The sequence below is a fragment of the Balaenoptera physalus genome (assembly GCF_965194825.1).
Source record: "Balaenoptera physalus genome assembly, chromosome: 8".
Classification (NCBI taxonomy): Eukaryota; Metazoa; Chordata; class Mammalia; order Artiodactyla; family Balaenopteridae; genus Balaenoptera; species Balaenoptera physalus.
This window is the reverse complement of record NC_138887.1, coordinates 64,844,685-64,868,057: the sequence shown is the minus strand read 5'-3', so window position 1 is coordinate 64,868,057 and position 23,373 is coordinate 64,844,685. Positions and strand designations below refer to the sequence as shown.

General features: G+C 40.0%; 1 protein-coding gene across 1 annotated transcript in view; it reads left to right on the top strand.

Annotated features, from left to right (window-relative positions):
- ASB4 (ankyrin repeat and SOCS box containing 4) overlaps positions 1-22,394 on the top strand; it is a 151,780-nt gene extending 129,386 nt beyond the window's left edge. The window contains exon 6 of the mRNA XM_082472016.1: positions 1,387-22,394. Coding sequence (XP_082328142.1) covers positions 1,387-1,617 — 231 coding nt within the window. The 3' untranslated portion in view covers positions 1,618-22,394. The remainder of the gene's footprint in view (positions 1-1,386) is intronic.
- The last annotated feature ends 979 nt before the right edge of the window (positions 22,395-23,373 follow it).

Genomic DNA, 23,373 nt, shown 5'->3' with positions numbered 1-23,373 from the left:
CCATAATTCAAAAAGAGTCATGTACCACAGTGTTCATTGCAGCGCTATTTACAATAGCCAGGACATGGAAGCTACCTAAGTGTCCATCGACAGATGAATGGATAAAGAAGATGTGGCACATATATACAATGGAATATTACTCAGCCATAAAAAGAAACGAAATTGAGTTATTTGTAGTGAGGTGGATGACCTAGAGTCTGTCATACAGAGTGAAGTCAGAAAGAGAAAAACAAATACTGTATGCTAACATATATATGGAATCTAAAAAAAAAAAAAAAATGGTTCTGATGAACCTAGGGGTAGACAGGAATAAAGATGCAGATGTAGAGAATGGACTTGAGGACACAGGGAGGAGGAAGGGTAAGCTGGGGTGAAGTGAGAGAGTAGCACTGACATATATACACTACCAAGTGTAAAATAGATAGCTGGTGGGAAGCAGCCGCATAGCAGAGGGAGATCAGCTCGGTGCTTTGTGACCACCTAGAGGGGTGGGATAGGGAGAGTGGGAGGGAAACACAAGAGGGAGGGGATATGGGGGTATATGTATACGTATAGCTGATTCACTTTGTTATACAGCAGAAACTAACACAACATTGTAAAGCAATCATACTCCAATAAAGATGTTTTAAAAAAAAAGGTGTACAGTGGGTTTTTTAAATTAGATGCTATCTAACTGAGCTATTTTTCTGTCAGCCTGCCATAAAATGGTTGATTAGAAATGATTTTCAAAATTTATATTTCAGTGATAAATTGCCTTCTTCCTATGTTTGGTCACACTTGTCACTGATGAGAATCAATGCATGAAATATGCAAAAATATCCTTCAAGAGGCAGTTGATTATTTTCTTTCTTTTCTTATTTTTTCCGTTTTCTTTCTTTTTTTTAAATTGTAGTGACACTAAGTAGATTAGGTGTGCTGAACTTTCTTCTTTAGTAATTGGTTTTCTCAGTTAGAGGTATGCCTCAATGATATTGTATAACAACTATGCAAATATATGCTAATCCAGCCAAGGAAATATAATAATGATGCCACCTTGTACTTTTTAAATTAAAGACACCAGTGGATTCATTCTTAGTGCTTAATCAAGCACATTAGAATTGACAAAACAGAACTATCATCATGGGGCGTTTAAGGTGATTTTGAAGTAGAAGTTAGGTACCAGGGGTCTTCCTAAGGTCCAGGAGCCCAGACATTGCCCAGAGTCAACAAGGGAAGACGTTTATTCACTGCCCCATATCAGATTTCAGGGAACCTGAACCTGTTTAATTGAGAAGAGGTGGGAACCAATGGAGATTATAATCAATTTAATTCAGGAAGAAAGACAAAAAAACATAGCTGCCTTTCAAAACACAAACTCTCTCTCTCCCCTGTTCAGGGTCCTGGCAGGATGACTTTCATGGGCTGCATCAGCCGAACTCCTTTCCCCTGGCTTCTTGGTGGGTTCAGTGGGAAGACCAGCAGGAGACGGAAGAGCAGGAGGAGACAGAGATGGGGACACTTCCAGGCTCCTTCCCTGCTGAGCCTTCTCTTGGTGAGAAGAGAATTGGTGGCTCTTCTCCAATGGTGGCTGAATTCCTTCCTCAAGGCCACAGCTCCCATTATGAGCCCTTCTCCTAAGCTACTGTTCTCCACTTTTTTCCTTCAGACCTAGGGTAGTCAAGGCTTCCTCTTGTTGCCTCTGTCCCAGGTGCTTCATCATTCCTTGCTATCTACATTTCTATAAATATTCCTTGATGAAATTCTCTTCAATCACCCCTATTGAGTACGCAGTTTATTTCCTATAGGGATCTTGACAAATGCACAAACGCACATAAGACTGTGATAAGTCAGTGAGAGCTCAGTTGGTGGTCATAGTAAGTGCTGTCAGTGTTGAGGGAAGAGAGGGGTCACTGTGGACCAGTGACCAGGCAGGTGGACTTGAGCTGTGAACTGAAGAAGGGTGGGGTTGGGTAATAATTTGAGTAAAAGTAGGACAGCGGAAGGGGTGGAGTTTAAGGTGCGTAGCCTCAGTGAAGGGTTAACGCTATAACATACAATCAGCATTCACCGTCACCAATTAGACAAGTTTGACACAAGTAGAAGATGAACATTTGTTGTAGAGAGTAGAGAAAAATGTTGGCAGGACTGGGTGGGATCAAATTATGAAACATCTTGAACCATGGGGAAGCAGCATGGGAAACCAATGGAATATTATTATTACCATAATTATTCTTTTGCAACCCTATAACTTTTATAGTAATAATAATTATGATACAACTACATAACATTTATATGATATGATTTTCAGAGCATCTTATGAGGCTTAATGCAGATAACTGCCTTTACCATTAACCTCAACTCTCCTTCCATGCCAAAAAAATATATATACAATTCTGAAGATTTAGATGTGAAAAAAATCTAAACAAAAGATTAAGAATCCCTTTTATTCCCATGTAAAACACTCCAATCAGATGGAATAATTTACTTGAGCAAAAAGGAATGATAGCCTTGCATTTTTTAATATCAAAAAGCTAAAGAATTTTTTTAATTGCATGAAAGAAAAAAAAGGAGACCTTTCTTCCAGGGCAAAAGAGGATGAAGGGACAGAGGCAACATTTGGAGTTCGAGCGCTGTTTATAATTCTCGCCACAGCAGTGTTCAAGTGATAAATTGTTTACAGAAGCATTGACATAATGACAGTCCTTCAGGAGCCCCAGAACTCCCAGTATTGCTGAAGTCAGAGGGACAATGAAAGGCCTCTTCATAGGATGATCCATCAGAGAAAAGCTTAGGCAACAGCGTTGTTTCTAAGTAACTTTGGCTGGTTCTACGATAAAGATACATACAAAGAAACTGCAAAGCTTTGCTCCCGTGCATTAGCAATACAGTGTGACACAGGGGGAAAAAATCTGAATTTTGGAATTCAGTAGTTGGGTTTTAATCTTGATTGTGCCACTTAATAACTGTGTGAACTTGGGCCAGTTTCTTAACCCATGTGTCAATTTCTTTATTTGGATAGTAGTGATTAACTACCTGATTTGGGAACTAAATGAAATGATGCAAGTAAAGCATCTAAAGTGTCTTGTGTATAGTTGAACCTTAATAAATGCTCAGATGGTACATGCGTCTGCTGGGTGGGAGACATTGTGTGGAATACGTCTGAGGACATATAGAGTTTCTAAGACATGCATGGCATGGACCATGGGCTTTTTATTGCATTTTAACTGCAATGATTTTTTCCTGTGGTACAAACTCTCTGAGGCAAACTGTTCCAGGCTGACTTCGTTAATGGTTCTCTGCTCTTGGCAGTTTGGCCTGAAGGAGGCAGTGTAGGAGAATTTTCTCCCTGCCATGAATCAGAGCAGTGGAACTACCAGCAGCTCTCAATTCTAAAAATAAATTCAAAATGACTTGAAGACTTAAATACAAGACATGACACCATAAAACTCCTAGGAGAGAACATAGGCAAAATATTCTCTGACATAAATTGTAGCAATGTGTTCTTAGGTCAGTCTCACAAAACAAAAGAAATAAAAGCAAAAATAAACAAATGGGACCTAATCAAACTTATAAACTTTTGTACAGCAAAGGAAACCATAAACAAAACAAAAAGACAACCTACAGACTGGGAGAAAATATTCATAAATGATGCAACCAACAGGGGATTAGTTTCCAAAATATACAGACAGCTCAATATCCACAAAAAAAAAAAAAAACCCAATCAAAAAATGGACAGAAGACCTAAAGAGACATTTCTCCAAAGAAGACATACAGATGGCCAGCAGGCACATGAAAAGATGCTCAACGTCGCTAATTATTAGAGAAATGCAAATCAAAACTATGATGAGGTATCACTTCACACCAGTCAGAATGGCCATCATCAAAAAGACTACAAATAATAAATGCTGGAGAGGGTGTAGAGAAAAGGGAACCCTCCTACACTGTTGGTGGGAATGTAAATTGGTGCAGCCACTATGGAGAACAGTGTGGAGGTTCCTTTAAAAACTAAAAATAGAGTTACCATACTATCCAGCAATCCCACTCCTGGGCATATATCCAGAGAAAACTCTATTTTGAAAAGATACATGCACACCAATGTTCAGAGCAGCACTATTTACAATAGCCAAGATATGGAAGCAACCTAGGTGTCCGTCGACAGACGAATGGATAAAGAAGATGTGGTATACACACACACACACACACACACACACACACACACACACACACACACACACACACACACACAATGGAATACTACTCAGCCATGAAAAAGAATGAAATAATGCCATTTGCAGCAACATGGATGGACCTAGAGATTACCATACTAAGTGAAGTAAATAAGACAGAAAAAGACAAATACCACATGATATCACTTATATGTGGAATCTTAAAAAATGCTACAAATGAACATATTTACAAAACAGAAATAGACTCACAGACATAGAAAACGAACTTATGGTTACCAAAGTGGAAAGGTAAGGAGGGATAAATTAGGAGTTTGGAATTAGCAGATACACACTACTATATATAAAATATATAAACAATAAGGTCCTACTGTATAGCACAGGGAACTATATTCAATATCTTGCAATAAACTATAATGTAAAAGAATCTGAAAAAGAATATACTTATATGAATAACTGAATCACTTTCCTCTATACCAGAAACTAACACAACATTATAAATCAACTGTACTTCAATTTAAAAAAAGTAAAATTTAAAAAAATGCAGCTCTGAAGAAAACTAAACTGGAAAGCTCAAGGAAGACAAAAAGGTCTGTGGCAACTTTCATTAATCTCCTGGTTATAGTTTCAAACAAACCTGCTCTGCCCTTCATAGGAGAGAGATCTGGGAATCAGGAAGAGGTATTAGAACCACAATTTCTATCCTGTGTTTACATAATCTGGAAGAAAAATAAAATTGCAGTTAGTTTCTCTCTGTGTAGCAAGGAAATGGACAGTTTCATTAGTAATTCCATTCATTTGATTTCGTTTCTTTCTGTCCTACTTCCCTTTCTCTCTTTCTCCCTTCCTCTCTTCTTCTCCCTTCCCTTCTTATCTCTCTTCCTCATTTTTGAGTGTATTTTTTGCCTCTGCTTGGCCAGGATCTCAGTGTGAGCCATGCAGAGGCCATGTCGGTGTATTCCTAGAAACTGTCAACCACTGATGAGACCAGTGTCTTCTGTAACTTTGCTTTGGATGCATGAAAGTGACACATAAGTCATCCAGAAATGGACAATTTGTACTTCTTTCTCATGCTCTAATTCTTTGATTTTTTGTACCCAGTCTGAAAGCCACAATTATGGAAGAATTTGTTTTCTTTTTAACAATAGATTACAGGTTAGAGATCAGGGTCAAGCTAGAAGCAAAAACTACCAGAGAGGTAATGAGAAAATTTCTAAAACGAGACCTGCACAATTTTGGTCCGTCTGCCCTGGCAATGCCAGAGAGGGGGCCTGATCACCCAATCTGGGTTCCTAGCATCCCACGTATTGCTGCGCTATCAGACAACTGTACCAGTGAGGTCTCAAGGTACTCTCTTTTGGAAAAGCACAAGAGTTGCTTCTGGAGATCATGTAGCCAAATTGCTGGCCACACAGACTAACAAACCAAGTCATCCACACTGGATTAGAATTCCTCTCTGCCACCCACTCCCTCTCAGACAATTTCTCTCTTTGCAACTAGGGGCAGTAATTACCTCATTGTAGAGTTGATGGGAAAGTAAATAAAATGAGCATGTTTAGTACAATGCCAGGCACATGGTTAACTTTTTTAAAAAATTTATTTATTTTATTTATTTTTATTTTTGGCTGTGTTCATTGCTGCGCGCAGGCTTTCTCTAGTTGCAGTGAGTGGGGGCTACTCTTCGTTGCAGTGCGCAGGCTTCTCATTGCGGTGGCTTCTCTTGTTGCGGAGCACGGGCTCTAGGTGCATGAGTTTCAGTAGTTGCAGCATGCAGGCTCAGTAGTTGTGGCTTGCGGGCTCTAGAGCACAGGCTCAGTAGTTGTGGCGCACGGGCTTAGTTGCTCCTCAGCATGTGGGATCTTCCCGCACCAGGGCTCAAACCCGTGTCCCCTGCATTGGCAGGCGGATTCTCAACCACTGCGCCACCAGGGAAGCCCTCATGGGGCACTTTAAGAAATACTTGTGCTCACTCCCCACTGACTCTTTTGAAAACCTTAGTAAGCTAATTAGGTTAAGTGCCTCATTCATCATACCATGTTGTATCATCAGTCTGCCTACTGTCTCCCCAACTAGGCTATAACCTTCTTAAAGGAAAGAACTGTAATCTCTTCAGTTTTTCAAAAGATTAAGGTAAAATTTACATATAGCAAAATGCACAGTCTTTAAATATATGATTGGATGAATTTTTATAAACATATCTACCTGTGTAATCAATACTCTAATCAAGATAAAGAGCACATGTATTACCCCAGAATGTTCCTTTCTGCTTCTTTTCAGTAAGTCCTCACCTCCCAAAAGCAACACTGTGCTATTTCTACCACCAGAGGTTAGATTTACGTGTTCTTGGATTTCATAGAAATAGAATTATATAGTATATGCTCTTTGTTGTCTGGCTTCTTTCTCTCAACGTAATATTTTGGAGATTCATGCATGTTTTTCCATGTATCAGTAGTTTGTACCTCTTTATTAGTACAAAAGTACTTTACTGCTTAGTAATAATTCCATTGTATGAACGTACCACAATATGTTTATCCATTCTCCTGTTGACAGACATTTGGGTTATTTCCAGTTTGGGGTAATGATGGATGATGGTTAATTATATGCATCAACTTGGTTAGACTATGGTACCCAGATATTTGGTCAAACACCAATCTAGATGGTGCTGTGAAGGTGTTTTTTAGAAGTGATTAACATTTAAATCAGATTTTGAGTGTACGCAAACTCATTTCACTCCATATTATGGAGGCAGATTACCCTCCATAACATGTGTGGGCCTCATCCAGTCAGTTGAAGGCCTACAAGGAAAAGACTGAGGTCCTCAGAGGAAGAAGGGATCCTGCTTCCAGACTGCCTTCAGATTCAGGACTGAAACATTAACTCTTCTCTGGGTCTCCAGCCTGCCCTGCAGATTTCAGACTCGAGAGTCCCTATAATCACATGAGCCAATTCCTTAAAATAAATCTTTCTCTCTCTGTATATATACACACAGCCTAGTGGTTCTGTGTCTCTGGGGAACCTTGACTAACGCAATGGACAAACTTACTATAAACATTCTTGCTCAAGTCTTTTTGTGGACATGTTTCCATTTCCCTTGGGTAAATATCTAGGAGTGGAATCGAAAGGTCAGTCAGTGGGCATATATTTAACTTTACAAAAAAGTGCCACACAGTTTTCCAAAGTGATGGACATTTTTTCACTCCCATCAGCAATATATGAGAGTTCTAGTTGCTGCACATTCTTATCAACGTTTAGTGGTGTCAGCCTTTTTAATTTTAGCTATTTCAATGGGTGTGCAGTGATATGTAGTTGCAGTTTTAATTTGCATTTCTCTGAGAGCTAATCATGTTAAACAGCTTCTCACGTGCTTACTGGCTGTTTGTTTATCTTCTTTGGTGGACTGCCTGTTCAAATATTTTGCAATTTGTTCCTTTTGCATCTCAACTCCTAGCATTTAGTAGGAGTTAACATAACTATTGAATGAATGAAGAGAAGAATGTTACATTCTCTATCATCAGTGATTATTCTGAAATGATTATTAAATCTTTGTCTGGTTATTTATAATGCTTCTAAAGTGCTTCAGTAATGCCTGACACATGCTCAGCAGCCAGCATTTGTCAGCTGCTAGTACCATCCCTATTTTATATGTGTGGAATTAGGGATCAGAAAAGTTATGTGACTTAACCAAGGTTACCTGGTTACTAACTGTCAAAATCGCTGCTCCACTCTGGGCTTCTCAAATTCTGTAATTTCACTTTTTGACTTTTTTTTGTTATTAATAGCTTGAGCATTTAAATATTGGATTCACCATTGAATGTGTTACTTCATTGATTCTTTTAACTATTACTTATGGCAAATCTAATATGGCAAAGATAGTGGTGCTAATCATTTTACATGTTTTAACTCATTTAATTCTCACTACAACCCTGTGACGAAAGTACTGCTATGTTTTAGACAACTAAACTGCAGCACAGAGAGGTTATGCAATTACCTAAGATCACATAGCTAATTAAGAGGTATAGGCAGGATTCGAGCTCAGCTGGTCCCATACCAATACCTATGTGATTTGTTTTGCTTCCTAACCACTATACTATACTGTTTCTTATGACAAGAATAATTTTGGACAAGTTGAATTTGAGAGGCTAATGAAACAGCGGGATGGAGAAGTCCAATAGAGTCATGACACTTAGGAGAGAGTACCTGGTGGAGGTGGGGGGGCAGGGGAAGGGGGAGAGGGGAGTGTGGTAAGACTGGGCGTTCAGTAAACTACAGTGCAAGACCATACTAGGAAAGATGTGTTAGGAGTAGTTAAAGAAAGTGCTGGCTATATTCAAAGATGAAGAAATTCCAACAGTTGATTTCAGAAAGTTCTATGGTGGCCCCCATTTTTTTATAGACCTACCTTGCCTACGAGAATAGGTCTATAATGACGATGTCTTTTGATCTGCAATAGTTTGTCCCTAAGATATTCCACAATATTTTGGCTGCTGTTCGAGTCCAAGACAAGTGGACCAGTGTTGCCTGCCCACAGGGCCCAAGAGCCCAAAGTCATTCTGATAACCCCTTTTCTGTTTACTGGAAACCCCAAACACCCCCTCAGGAGTCCCTTAGGTCAGGCTGACTAATCCCTTCTTCTGCTCAGATTTCACTCTCCTGAAAAGGCCGTGTGAGGAGCAGGGAGTGAGTCAGTCCCTTCAGGCTGGCAGTACCCAGGGCTGGAGCTAATCTGCATTATCTTAGCTCCCACAGGGTGAGTAATCATGCCGAGCTGGAAGATCTAACCCTGGAAAACAGGTGCAAGTATCCAAAGGAGGCCTTTGTGACCATAATAGGAGGTCAGCTGAAACTCAGTCTATATTTACTCCTTGCAAAAGAATATTTATTGGACCATGGTCTACAGGAACATTCAGGTTCCCTAAAAATTGATCTCTGCACCGATTATTTGGGCATCTCAGAAACACCAGGACTTGCACAGCAGGTCTGAGCCCAAGTCTTCCTCCTGACAGTCCAGAGAGGCAGTAGTTGGCAAGGAGTGACTAAGCCAGGCCCTGCGTACTGGGCTGCACACACAAACATGTTTTTGAAGCCCTGTATACACTCAGCAGGGAACACGCTGTTCTCTCTGGGAGGTTGCCAGAAACTTATGAGAGAGTCAGATCAATGCCAAGGATAGACACCAAGGCTTCTCTCTTGTCTCAGAAGGGGACCCTGTGTGGTGCTGCGTGGCCACCACCCGGCCCTGATCCTCTAGCCTTCCAAACCAAGCCTACAAACTGTTTCCCTGCACTTCTCAACACCTTGGTTAGTTTTCTAAATTTTTTTTAACATCTTTTTTGGAGTATAATTTCTTTACAATGTTGTGTTAGTTTCTGCTGTTTTTAAAATGATTGTTAGAGACCACTACATATCTTTGGGCCGCCGTAATCATGCTATTCAAAGCCAAATGCAAATACGTTCCTTGTACTTTCATTCATTTTGCATCTCATAGCCTCGGGCCCTGGACCTTAGAAGCAGTACCTGAGGAGAATAACCACCAACCTGTCCCATTTCATACAGGTGCAGGCAGGGTTTGAGTTGCTGCCCTCCCAAGCTAGCCCTCTGCTGTAGCTTTGGCAAGGAACACAAAGGTTACTTGAAATTCAACCAGTGCTGGTAAAGTGATAAGAAAACCTTTATCTTCTCTCAGAGGTACTCTTCCCGAATCCTCAGTGTCTCCATTTGGCTCAGCTCCATAACCAAATATTTTAAAATATTTTTTCCACTATAATTGGCAAGTGTCAATTTTTAAGTAAGTATTTTAAAGTGAGTTTTTCATATATTTCCTATATTTGTATAGGGCATAGCTTCTTGTTGGAGCACTGTTTGCATAGTTCTCTAAGTTTCTAAGATTCAGCTGCTTTTTGGTTTACGGAATGCTGATTAATCAAGATACATTTACATGGTGTCAACTACCTGAAATGTAGGCATTCACCCAATTCATCCATCCATCCATCCGTTCACTCATTCACCCACCCAATACTTCTTTGAGTTTAAAGTCCCTATAAGTAACTCACCAGCCTTATAAAGACACTGAAGTTGAGAACCTACAGTAATTAAGAGATGATAAATGTCACACAGATCCTTATTGCTTATTAAGCAACTGAAAACAGAAAAGCTCAGGGGAGAATGATCTGTGTGAAAGTTAAAGATTCTGCCATGGAGTGATTTCACCAACCATAGGCAACTGCAAAATATAGAAAGCCAAGCTCAGGCAGGATAAGCTCATTCTGTTCTTAGGACCTGCTAATTGGTTTCACATGTATGTAGATGGAACCCTTCTGGGGCTAGATTCCAATATGGGGAGAGAAATGAGATAATTTCTCTGAAAGATACATCTGAGTCAGACAGGAGATGTTATAACACTGGGCTGTGGTTATAATCAGTGTTGGTGTGAGGATGACACTTTATTTAGGGAGATGTTGATAGTCAAAAAGAACTGAGCTTGAATGTCATTTCTCCACTTCCTAAGCATGACCTTGGCTATTCAGTCACATTATTTATTTATTCAATAAGTATTTATTGAGCCCTAGTGCCAAGCATGGTATGAGATGATGGAAATTCTCTTCCTCTCACAGCATAACACTGATTATTTTTTGAGCTTCACTCTAAGTCATAATAATACCTATCATTCAGAATTGTGTGGAGTTCATATACATTGCATTTGTGATAAGATACTGGGTGGGACTTTTCTTATTGTCTCAGAACTGGCAACTTGGCTCCAAACTTGGGGAAAATAGATGATAATTAGAGGACAAAGAGATGATTGAGATTTATTAAGAGGCAAATTCATTCTGCTGCCTCAGTTATCACTCTCTACTCACTAATCTAATCTTGAGGGAACTACTGAATTGTAATCTTCAGCTTCAGAAAGAGTTCCATGTCTTTTCCTTCCACCCTTGGAGGGTGCTGCTTATAAAATAAACCAATGGGGTTCCCCAAGAGAATGATTTGTAGAGATTGGGGACAGGGGTGCTGGCAAGAAGTTGAGCGTGGAATCTCATTTTTCAGTTGGATACCTACTTATGCAATGAATGGATTTGCTAAACTGCACTTTGTGCCTATGTAAGCAATGGGAAAGAGAATTAGGGAAAAAACTCAGGGTAGAGAAAATGAGCAGTAGGGGAATAGGGCACATCTGGCAGGAAAAAGATGCATGAGACTTCTCTAAGTCAAGTGGATACCATGGAAATCTTGAATTATTGGAACCCCACCGTAACGTGTGACTAAGAAGAGACCCCAGCAGCAAAAGCTTGTAGAATGGATTATATAGGGATGGGAGCTGGGGGAGATTGGAAAAGGTCCACTGGAGCTAATTTCCCATGAGAGGTGGCAACTCAGTGAAGAGGCTGCAGAAGAGCCTTCCAGAGAATCATCAGGTGTCTCCCAAGAGGTCCAGATTTGGATGGTTGCCCTGGGAGAGGGCAGAGATCATGGTGGCAACCGGTAAGTAAAAACATTTCCGCTCCCTTTGAGAATTCTGTCTCCCTGTCTTCAACACAGCAAAGAGCTCAGAAGATGTGTGGGGTGGGGAAGGGGGGAAATCATCAAGAGATGCCCCCTCTCCTTGGAAGTGGATGGCACTGGAGTATATTTTTACAACCTGAAAAGTTCAGAAAACTGGCATCTGCTGGAGACGCCATAAAGTCTTGGGAAGGGGAGATTCAACGGAGCATGTTTTAAAGCAGTGATTGAAGAAAAAATAAAACCCTATGGAGTTTGAACCCTGCTGAGTTCGCAATGTTCAATAAACTGCCGACAAATTTGAAGTGCTTAGCAAACAGTCAGTGCTTCACAAATGGAAGACATCATTAATCCTAATCACCTAAAGAGAATAAATATTCAGAAAATCTCTACATGTTTCAATATCGAAGAACAAGTAAGATGCTCAATTTGTAGTTTTGCTTTAGGAGAAAGCATAATATGTTCATTATGTCTTCAAGTTTCTGTTTTCCTCATGAAGGGCTTCTCAGGATGTTTTCTGGGTTGTTTCACCACATTCCTTTTGCTATTTTAGGCATTTGCCTTCTTTGTCATTTCGTAGACCCCCTCAGGGAATGAGAAGATCATAAAGGTCATCTATTCCCACCTCCAACTTAGTTGAAGATAAAATACTATTTAATTATTGAAAAAATACTTCAAGTTTTTAAAAACAAAGTATCTTGTGTAGGTGTGCAATAAAGCAATTTCTGCAGACTTAGTACACAAAGAGGAGACCGAGAGTCCTGATGCAGTGAAGCAGAAGGAAGAGGACACTGGGCTCAGCACAGAGGAGCCAGACAACTTCTCAGAAATGTGACAGCTCTTGTGCTATTCAACACCACTCAGCGTCCATTTCCTCAGCTATAAAATGGAGATTTTGACAAGGACCACACTGAATAATTGTGATGATTAAATGAGATGATTATGGAAGGCATGGAACACAGTGCTAGGCACAGAGTTGATGCTCAAGAAATAGCTGTTTTCCCCTTTCCGAGTTTGCAGGGTCAGAAGACACCCCTGGGAAGAAGAAATAATGAGCTGTTCAGAGGAGAGAGAGGCACTGAGGAGGGGAGTATCAGAAAAAATACACTGAACATTCACTTGCACATTCAGCCGACTAGAACTGGCATTTAAGTGGCATTATTAAGAAGAGCCACAGAAAATCATGATGACACTATTTGAGCAGAATGACATAGTGATATTTTCATATTTATTTCATAATGTATTTTTTTAACGATTTTTTTGATGTGGACAATTTTTAAAGTTTTTATTGAATTTGTTACAATATTGCTTCTGTTTTATGTTTTGGTGTTTTGTTTTGTTTTTTTTTTTGGCCGCAAGGCATGTGGGATCTTAGCTCCCTGACCAGGGATCAAACCCGCAGCCCCTGCATTGGCAGGCAAAGTCTTAACCACTGTACCACCAAGGAAGTCTCTTTCATAATGTATTGATAACCTGGTATTAATACCTGTTGTTTATTTAAAAACTGTTCAGAATTCAGAAAAATTTTTTTAAATCATTAAAACGAAATATTTGGCAGATGTCACCTATAAAATGTATAAACATATAACATTAAATGAAACTTAAATTTCAAAAATATAAATATTAAACATACATTACCATTCTAATTTGAATTAATAGCAGGGGAAATGCAATAAAAAATACTTATACCAAATAAACTAACATTACAAAAAGTGAAAAAAATAAATCCTGAAAACGAATTAAATTATTTGATTTTTTTTACAGGTCTGATCTTAAGAACCATGTGTATCAATGGTGACATCTTTGATGGTGAGCCTAGTTTGGGGGCAAATTCTTCTAGCCACTAGGAATGATTTTTCATATTTTATACTAGCTGGAGGAATAGTTAAGAGATTAAATATAAACTAAATCCAAATTTCTTTCTCTCATCTTTTACCTACAAGTAATCTTATCTTTATGTGCTAATATAATATTTTAGAAATTTTTATTTATTAAAGACGTCAATATTTTTATTGACAGTGAGCTGTAGTTTTTGTTACTAAGGCCCAGCGGTCGATTTGCAAGATGCCTGGTTCTTAATTTCTGCTATGAAACAGTCTTTGTTCAAACAAACAAAACAAATCAATCAAACAGATAAGGAGTTTCCACCACTGAACACTGATTGTTTTTGCTATCAACCTGACCCCATTCGAAGTGCAGATATTTTGAGGGTAGGACTGAGTCTTTGTTCTTTATAATTCTCTTTTAGGGAGACTCTCCTTCATTATATACTCAGGTTAATGCTAAAAATAATTTTTAAAAATACTTCTTTCAAGAAGTAGAACTAGAAAGAATTTGATCTGGGAAAATCTGTGTTAAGACTTCCAATCTTTTTCACTCACTAGCCCAGACACCCTGAGAAATCGTAAAGCCTCCCTTTCAATGCTGGGTTTAACTCTCTTAGGTACTTCTCAAGACATAAATAATTCAGATTTCAGATTTTTTAAATACTAAAATAATGGTATCACACCAACAAAAAGAGTGGTTCTTAACAATCAATAGCATGATATACTGGAGTTCTAGAATATTGCAATTCAACACTGCAATCACTAATTTAAATCATCTTGCTCAGAAAATTTTCCTTCATTAAGCTACTTTAGTGTCTAAATTTCATTTTTAGAGTAAGTCCACATCGATTTAAGGCAGCTGTTTACAGGATATCCTTAAAGACATGAATTCACCTCACGTGTCCTCCCTTTAGTCATTAATGACTTGGCATAAATTGTTTATCAGCCGAGTAGTCAAGAACGGGACCCAGACCAAGTCTGTTGTTTTTCAAGGCTGAGCAGTGAACAGAGAACTGCATGCAGGAGGAAGATAATTCCTATTGGAGGGTCGGACCCGGGGGGAGGTGCAGCAGATTGGCCCTGGAAAGACTGGGGCTGCCTCAGGAAGACAAAGTGGGCTTAGAAGAAATGCTGATGCAGGCAGGGAAGCACCAGAGGGTGGACGGACACCTCCTCTCTAAACGTCAAACCTCAAACCACGTTTACACTGGGCACACTTTGTGGCAGAGCCCTTGTATTAAGCATTACTGAGAAAAATGTATCTTAAAAAAGTGACAGTTCATGCTCTTAACAGCTTGAGGAAAGGAGAAAATCAGACCTAATATTGTTATTGACCCTCCCAAGTCCGCCTCCAACAGGCGTCCTCCTGCTCTGTGTCATTGGGGCCAACAGAACGAGACCCGATTTGGATCAGGAGCAAAGAAAAGCTTTTTACTCTTTGATCAAAGAAAGAAGAGGTGCCAGCTTGCCTCTAGAACGCATGCCCCCCGGGACAGGCCACGGCGGGTGGGTCTGCTTTACAGGGATCTTGTCAGCGGGGCAGGGGGCGGAGTCCTCAGAGGTGGGCGCAGCTGTGCTCGCTGCTCGAGATCACAAGTGCGGGGCGCAGCTTCTCTGCACGGGGCGTGCCGCCGCCATCTTGCATTGCAGTGCGCTGCACGGCGCTTCCGCGCATGACCCAGGAGCTGAGGTGTCCGCTGGCCATTTCTCGTGAGAAACTCAGGTATGAAGCGCCGAGTTTGAGGCCTCTGTACGTGAAACTAGACGAAGCGCGAAAGAGGAGGTTAGACCTTACCACCGAGATTCCGTCTTATTTTTTCCTGGGACCCCAGTGGGCTTTGCCGGTGACAGTATGCACAAAAGAAGTGAAGAAATGCACAAATTAATGTAATCATAGGAAACATTCAGGAAAAAATTAAAGAGTAAGTGAGGTTGGATAAGAAGTAATGAAATGATTAGTGAAGTATGGGTTTCTCTAGAGGGGAATATTTTGAGCCAGATTTTAAGAAGTCGGATGTGGTTAGCAAAAAGAAAATGTCTTTCTCTACTGAGAGACTGCTATATGCAAAGGTGTTATCTTAGCCTGGGTTCCTGAGAAAAGAGTCTGAGGTTAATCTCATGAGCACATGCTTTCTTGTGGAGTGCAGTCCTGGGGGAGCAAGAATGAGGCAAAAAGGGAGGCTAGAAATAAATTTTAAAAATCATGTTAGGGAGGTCTAGTTGTAGGACATTGAAATGGTTGCTCAGTTATGCAGAACACCTCCAGAGAGACCTCATGAGTTCCCAGCATCTCAGAACAGGCCTCCATGGAAAGAAGGGTGAACAGACTATCTACGGACTTCTTTCTGTATCCTGTTTCTCACCTCTGGTTTGCCAGTGTTAACTCCCGTCTTCCCTCCGGACAGCTGGTGGGATTGGACCACCAGCTACTGGAGCGGCTGTGGTTTCTGCCATGATAAAAGTGATAGAGGCCATATCAGAGCCTGGCCTTTTCTCCCCAGAATTTGCAGTGGAGGCTGAGATAACCAGTGTTAAATGGTGAGTCTTCAAGGTTTTATAACCCCTGGAATGGGATGAGCCAGTCAACCATTGCTGGCCTGCTCTTAATCAGGAATCAGGGCACGCAGGCCTCAGGTAGGGAACAGATGAGGCCACGAGGATGTAAGGAGACTTAGGAGGTAGGTCTGGTACAGGGATGAAAACGGATGGTGAAAAACCAAGCCTGTTTAGAGGGAATGGGTCCTAGGCAAATGGGTAATTTAGTGTTTCATTAGGGTGACATTCCCTGAAGGGCCAAAAGCTAGAATTTCATAAGTTGATTTAAGTGAGTTTGAAACTTTTGCCCGTTTTGTTTTGCTTATTATGGCTGATACTATGGTTTTAACTATTTAATAACCTTTTCAACCTCCTTCCTAAACTGCAGAGGCTGGAAAGCTAAAAGTAACACTTTTCAGACTCCAAAGCAGCTAGAGTTCTGGCTATGATTCAGGTTGTGCCAAAAAGATGCACTCGTGAAAAACTTGAATTCAGGACTGAAGGAAATGGGGCGAGAGGCATAAGACGCAGTTGTAGCAGGGGCTGGATATGTAGTCAACAGTCATAATCGGACTTCCTGTCATGGCCCTGCTCCCAGGTGGCCCAGTTGTGTGGTGTGGCTTTGGAAATTTCTCAACCTCAAGACTGTTTCTCAATTAATCTGTAAGCCTTTTACTGTTCTATTAAAACAAAACAAAACAAAAACCTCTTTTGCTTAAACCAGCTAGAGGGGATACTATTCTGAGGGAACGACCATTGCCACACTCATAATATTTTTTTAAAGCTTTGCCAGAGAAGTCTTTCCTCTCTTTATAAGGCCCATCATGAAGACTCTACCCTCATGACCTCATCTAACTCTAATTACCTCTCAAAGGCCCCATCTCCAAATACCGTCACATTGAAGGTTAGAGCTTCACCATAGGTATTTGGGAGCGGGGGCACAAATATTCCATCCATTACACACAGACAGAAAACGAGGGAGATCAATTCTGGCTCTTAGATACAATGCCGTTCAGGGTCCACAGTCATTAAATCTGATAGTCACTTTTAGCACATATTCTTATAGCCAATGCCCATGAAGAAACACAGAACCCTGAATGTACCTAAATGAATTTGACTTCTTGGGCATCATCAAACATTAAGAGAACCTTAACAAAATGTGTACCATGTTAAGGAATTTATTGTTCAAAGATAAGGAAAGATGCAGTGTCTGTAGAGTTGTAATGCAAAGAGGAATTCCTGTCTACCCTGCACACTCGGGAGGGGTAAACGTTAGGTCACTGCCTCAGCCTGTGTGCTCTGCGTAGCCTCTGATATCCTTCTAGTAGACCTCGATCCCTTACTGTGTGTGTTTTTTTTTTAATTAATTAATTAATTTATTTATTTTTGGCTGTGGTGGGTCTTCGTTTCTGTGCGAGGGCTTTCTCCAGTTGCAGGCTCAGTAGTTGTGGCTCATGGGCTTAGTTGCTCCGCGGCATGTGGGATCTTCCCAGACCAGGGCTCGAACCCGTGTCCCCTGCATTGGCAGGCAGATTCTTAACCACTGCGCCACCAGGGAAGCCCCCTTACTGTGTCTTATTGTGACCTCCTCTCCCCAACCCTGGTCCTGCCTAGCCGGGGACTGAAAGGTCATTTTCAAGCAACTGCACACAAATGAGTAAAAAACTTGCCCCTAATTTCATACTTTATCTAGAAGGTGTGCTGAAGGTAATAAGCCCAGAAGCATTAAATAATTGGTCCACATTTAAAGGGCTTCTGGCTAAAACCTCAAAGCCAGACCTATCAAAATGCTCACAGAACAAAGGGGGTTTCTGAGTCCATTTCTAAGGATTCTCTATCCTTAGAAGGCATTTGGGTTTATAATAAAAATGGTTTGGGGACTTCCCTGGCGGTCCAGTGTTTAAAACTCTGCGCGTCTACTGCAGGGAGCACAGGTTCGATCCCTGGTCGGGGAACTAAGACCGCACATGCCACGTGGCGCGACCAAAAAAAAAGGTTTTTTTTCCAATAATATTAAGAGGAAAAATCACTTGTGACTAGTACTTGATTGAGAGTGAAGCTATGTGAAAGAAGCAAAAGTGATGTTCGTAGTAACTAATTATTCAAAATGGTTTTTATTAACATTCCAGGGAATGTTTTCCTCACAAAAACATTCTCACCCAAAGCAAGAATGATTTTTTGCAAAAATCTCAACCAAAGGTAAACTTCATATCATGCTGCAACAATTTAAAAGATACGAATTGTTTTCTAGATCCTTGCTAATCAAAGTACCGCCCATTAGCACCATCTGGGAAATTGTTAGAAATTCAGTCTCTGGCCCTACCCAGACCTACTGAATTAGAATCTACATTTTAACAAGATTCCCATGTGATTTGTAAGCACATTAGAGTTTTCAAAGCCCCATTCTTTTTTTTTTTTTTAATTTATTATTTATTTTATTGTTTTTATTTTTGGCTGTGTTGGGTCTTCGTTTCTGTGCGATGGCTTTCTCTAGTTGCGGCAAGTGGGGGCCACTCTTCATCGCGGCGCGCGGGCCTCTCACTATCGCGGCCTCTCTTGTTGCAGAGCACAGGCTCCAGACGCGCAGGCTCAGTAATTGTGGCTCACGGGCCCAGCCGCTCCGTGGCACGTGGGGTCCTCCCAGACCAGGGCTCGAACCCGTGTCCCCTGCACTGGCAGGCAGATTCTCAACCACTGCGCCACCAGGGAAGCCCCAAAGCCCCATTCTTGATATTGTAAAATTTTTCATAAGGCCACTTGTTGAAATGATTCCATTTAGCATTTAAATATGTTATGGCAAATGTCCATTAAGGATCAGCAAATACTTATTTGTGTCCCTATCAATGCTGTTGTTATGTGGATTATTAAGTTAGTCAATTTTTGTTGTTATCATAAGGAACTCTGCTTTTATCCAATGGTATTTCTTGAGCTTCCCATAGTGAGAAATAGTCCCTATTTTTTCTTATTTGTTCTTGTAGCTAATTGTTTTAATCATCTTTTTTGTTGTTCCTTCAGGCTCCAGTGATGGGTTATCATTTAAAGATTCTCAAAAGCCTTCTGAAATACCCCCAAAGTTGTTTTGGCATACCCAGAGGCATTTTCTCTGTTCTTCCTTGCTTACAGAACCATGATTTGGTTCAGTCATGATGTTTTTAGCCTTAGTCTAAGCAAATCATGATGATCTTATGTCCCTTTACCATGTACTGAATTTCCCATCCTCATTTTAACTAAGTGTGACTGAGATCTGACCAAAAAGGGATGAGTTGGAGGTTTATGGGAAAGTCTTTATTCCCTAAAAAAACAACAGAAATGAAAATGTAGCTCACTGGTCCCTGGTGTTGCTTCTTTTAACCGAAAAGACAGGACGCCTGGTGCTGTGAGAGTCATTTGAAACCATGAAGTGATAAAAATAAGGACAAAAAGTCAATTTGCTGAGGATGGTAGAAAGGAAGAGTAGAAAGAGCCCAATTCCTAAGGACAAGATTGGATCAACACTCATGTCCTGGACTCTATTTCAGAGTGTGGTTTATGGAGAAACAAAACAAAGCAAAAAGCAAAACAAAAACCACTCCTGCCTCCAAACCCTATCTACTTAAGATTTTGTTAGTCTACTGTGTTGCTATTTGCTACTGAAAGTATTCCTAACTGGTACAAATGAGGGCTTACTATAGTCAGGGAATTACTCTGTAAGTGCAAAAGGTTTTGGAATATATGGCTCATGGCACTATGTAGTGAGGCAACACAGAGGATTAGAAGAGCTGGATTCTGATATTGGCCTCTACACCTCTTAGCTGTGAGAAACTGCAACCTTGCCTTACAGAAACTTTGGCTCTGCTGTTTACAAGGTCAGTGTCAACTCCCAGTGCTTTCCTTTTCTGGCAAAAAAGAAAAAAAGAGAAAAGAAAAGGAAAGAAAAAGAAAATGGGTTGGGTTCTGTAGATTTTTCTTTATGTAAGTATATGAGTTTTCATAAAACTTTCCAGAGAGTCAGATGTTTTCCTTGTTGTTGGTTGTTTCCTATAAATTAGGCTTAATTACAGGATCTTCCCAGTAGCATATTTTTGATGAATATAGTGATTTTCTTTCTCTTTGGGGGATGAAAGAGAAAAGTAGAGCTTTAAAAAGATTTTCTTTTAAAGTAACAGCCTTCTTTTCCAAGGTAAACAAAATTTTATGGTGAATCATGACCAGTTTCCTCATATCATATTTTAAATAAAGGATTTTAAAAAGTCACATCTAGGTCTTGCGAGGAAAACAGGAACATTAAAAGAAAAGTATTGAATTAGCGTTCCACGTATTTTATGTCTGGTAGACTTTAGGTAAAATTTGCTGCTGACTTCTCAAACTGATAGGCTTTGATAGTCCCTAGATATCCACCAAATGGTTTTAATCCACCTAATGTTTTAAAAAATTTGTATTTGTTGCCAGCAATTCCTCTGTTTCTGTTCTACCTTACACTTCTCCCACACTTGCATTTGCTCCCCCTCAGAAGTACTAGCACTCTCTTGGTGCCAAAGCTGCATTAGGGTGAGTGGTGAGGTCAATGATGGTGGGTGTTATGGATTGAATTGTGTCTCCACAAAAGACATTGATGTCCTAACCCCCATGATCTGTGAATGCCCCCTTATTTGGAAATAAGGTCTTTGTCAATGATCAATTTAATAGAAGGTAATTAGGGTGGGTCTTGATCCAGTATGACTGTGTCCTTATACAAAGGGGAAATGTGAACATAGAAACAGAGGGAAGATAATGTGAAGATACAGAGATCATGCCATCTACAAGCCAAGGAACTCCCAAGGCTACCAGAAGCTAGGATTGAGGCATGGAACAAATTTCCCCTCGCATCCCTCAGAAAGAACCAACTTTTCTGACACCTTGATTTTTGACTTCTAGCTTTCAGGTCTGTGAGACAATCACTTTTTATTGCTTAAGCCACCCAGATTGTTGTACTTTCTTATAGCCGTCCCTGGAAACTCATACAGTGGGGGAGGACCTTCACCATTCTGATAGAGGAGTTCCAGAGCAGTGCAGCGTGGAACCCAATGCTTAAAAAAGTTAAAGTCAAAGCATTTGTAGTATTTTTTAACATTTATCTTTTAAAAATATATTTGGTGGGAACTGAGCTAGAAAACAAATGAGTGACAGAAAACATCCTATACTCAAAATTTCAAAATTGTATCTTTCTTTTACTGAGTTTCCTTACTCCTTAACTGGTTTATTACCATATCACCCTGCAGAATATGTTTTTATTGATATCCACCTCATTAGACCACCAGTCATTCCCTGAAATTTGAGTCTCTTTTAATGGTAAAAGTCAAAGGGTATTTATTTTAATATTTCTTTAACCCTAATTTCCCTAGACCTCTGCCACTTCTGCCTTTACCACGTTTGAGTCTTGCCTAAAATCAAATTGGACCTCCACAACCTTAGCAAAACTCTTCTAGGAAAATCTACAACATTCCTTACTATCTGCTCCAGTGTATAACTTACTGTAAGAAAATTCTTTCTGGGCTCTCCTTGAAAACATATTTCAAAACAAATGTGTTTGTTCTTGCATTATCTTTAGTAAGAGATTAAAAACTATGTAATAAGATAAATCTATGTCCACTGGGGGGAAAAGTTTTAAGTTATTCCCTAGTCTTCACTAAATAACCATAGTTCCTCTAACCCTAAAGGTTTTAGCTTTCAACCTTTAGTCATTTGAATTTTTAGGCAGGGAGCCCTCATCAGTCTCTCCATGTTAACATAAAAATCACCAAACTGGAAATGAATTATTAAGGCATCAAGTAAAAATAAGTAGTGTGCATGTTGAGAGGAAAGCTTCCCACAGTAAAATTTCTAGATAGAAGTTAAAGTCCCTGTATATGGAGCTCCTCAGATTAAAAGAGTATAGCAATTCTTTAATATTCCTTTTAGAAAGAAAGTACAAAGACACGGTGAAACTATTTAGCTTGCTACGTCAGCATTCCTTTGAGAAGAAATAAAGAAAATATTATGTTTTGGGGAGTTCTTCAATTTAGCTCTACAAAGACTTAAAAATGTTTTGACTTTCAAAGGCACTTTTTCAGAACTATAAAACTGCCTGTCTCCTCTCCAGACTATCCTGTACACAAATACAGTGCTAATTTTTATAAAATGTTACTTTGATCATACAGCTCCTTGGTCAAAGTGATTATGGTTTCCTACTGTTTTTCAGATCATGTGTACACTTTTCAAGATCCTTGATAATCTGTACCCAACTTATCTATCCCAAATTTTATTTCACATTACCCCATCATAAAATTTATTTCCCTTGTTTTATTGCCTTTGTCAACTGTAACACATATGGGTTTACACACAAAATACACACACACACACACACACACACACACACACACACACACACACACACACTCTCCGTATATATTCTGGCCTGGGACTTTTACTTACACTTTTCCTCTATTCTGCTGTCTGCTTATATCTTTTCCTCCTAGCTAGATCCTAAACTTCTTGAAAAGCTCCATTTCCTTCTAGGAAGTTCCTCTGATGAACTCTACCTACATTGTCCATCCATTTTCTTATTCCTGCTGCTTATTTAAATTTATGCTCTCTGGTGCTTGGTTAAATACCACTTCATAGTGCTTTCTAATTTTTGTTATGAACATACAGGCTACTATAATTTTTTAAGCTTCCTTTGCATCTCTCACAGTCCTGGACACATGATGGAGCATAATAAACAAACATCAATTTCAACAGCTCCCTTTCCATCTCTGTGTAGAGAGCTGCAGCAGTGACTCAATGCAAATCACCCATATATGAGGAATCTTACCTGGCAAAATGCCCACCAACTCCCATCTCCTGGGTAGACGAAGGCAATCCGGCCCACTGGCAGCCACTGTAGCCATCACCATCCCTGTGGATCAAGAAGAGAAGAAATGGCCCTCCCCAGCTTTGTATCTACTTCCGCTATCTCCAAGTCTGAATTCTGTGAGACTCTTTCTCATGCAGTGATCAAAACTAAAATAGCAGTTCTTCAAATCCCTATTGTTCTTTGTCATCCTTTGAGGCAAGACCCTCCATTTATCATCTTCTGTGTTCTGACCTCTATAGTATTCACCTCCTTTGACAATATCATTTCTTTTCCAAACTCTTTTGCTGTGTCTTCTGGAACTCAGCCCTACACACTGGCTAACTGAACATTTCTTTACTTTGTTACGTTCATACAAACTTGACTTCTTCCAAATCACTTCTCCTGAAGGTCTCCTAACACAGATACGAGGGGGATAGAATGCAGGGGTACATGGTTCATGCCTTTCTTATGTCCCCTTGGCACAGCTCCCCCAAGCTTCCATGAAAAAGCCCTAAAACTTTGC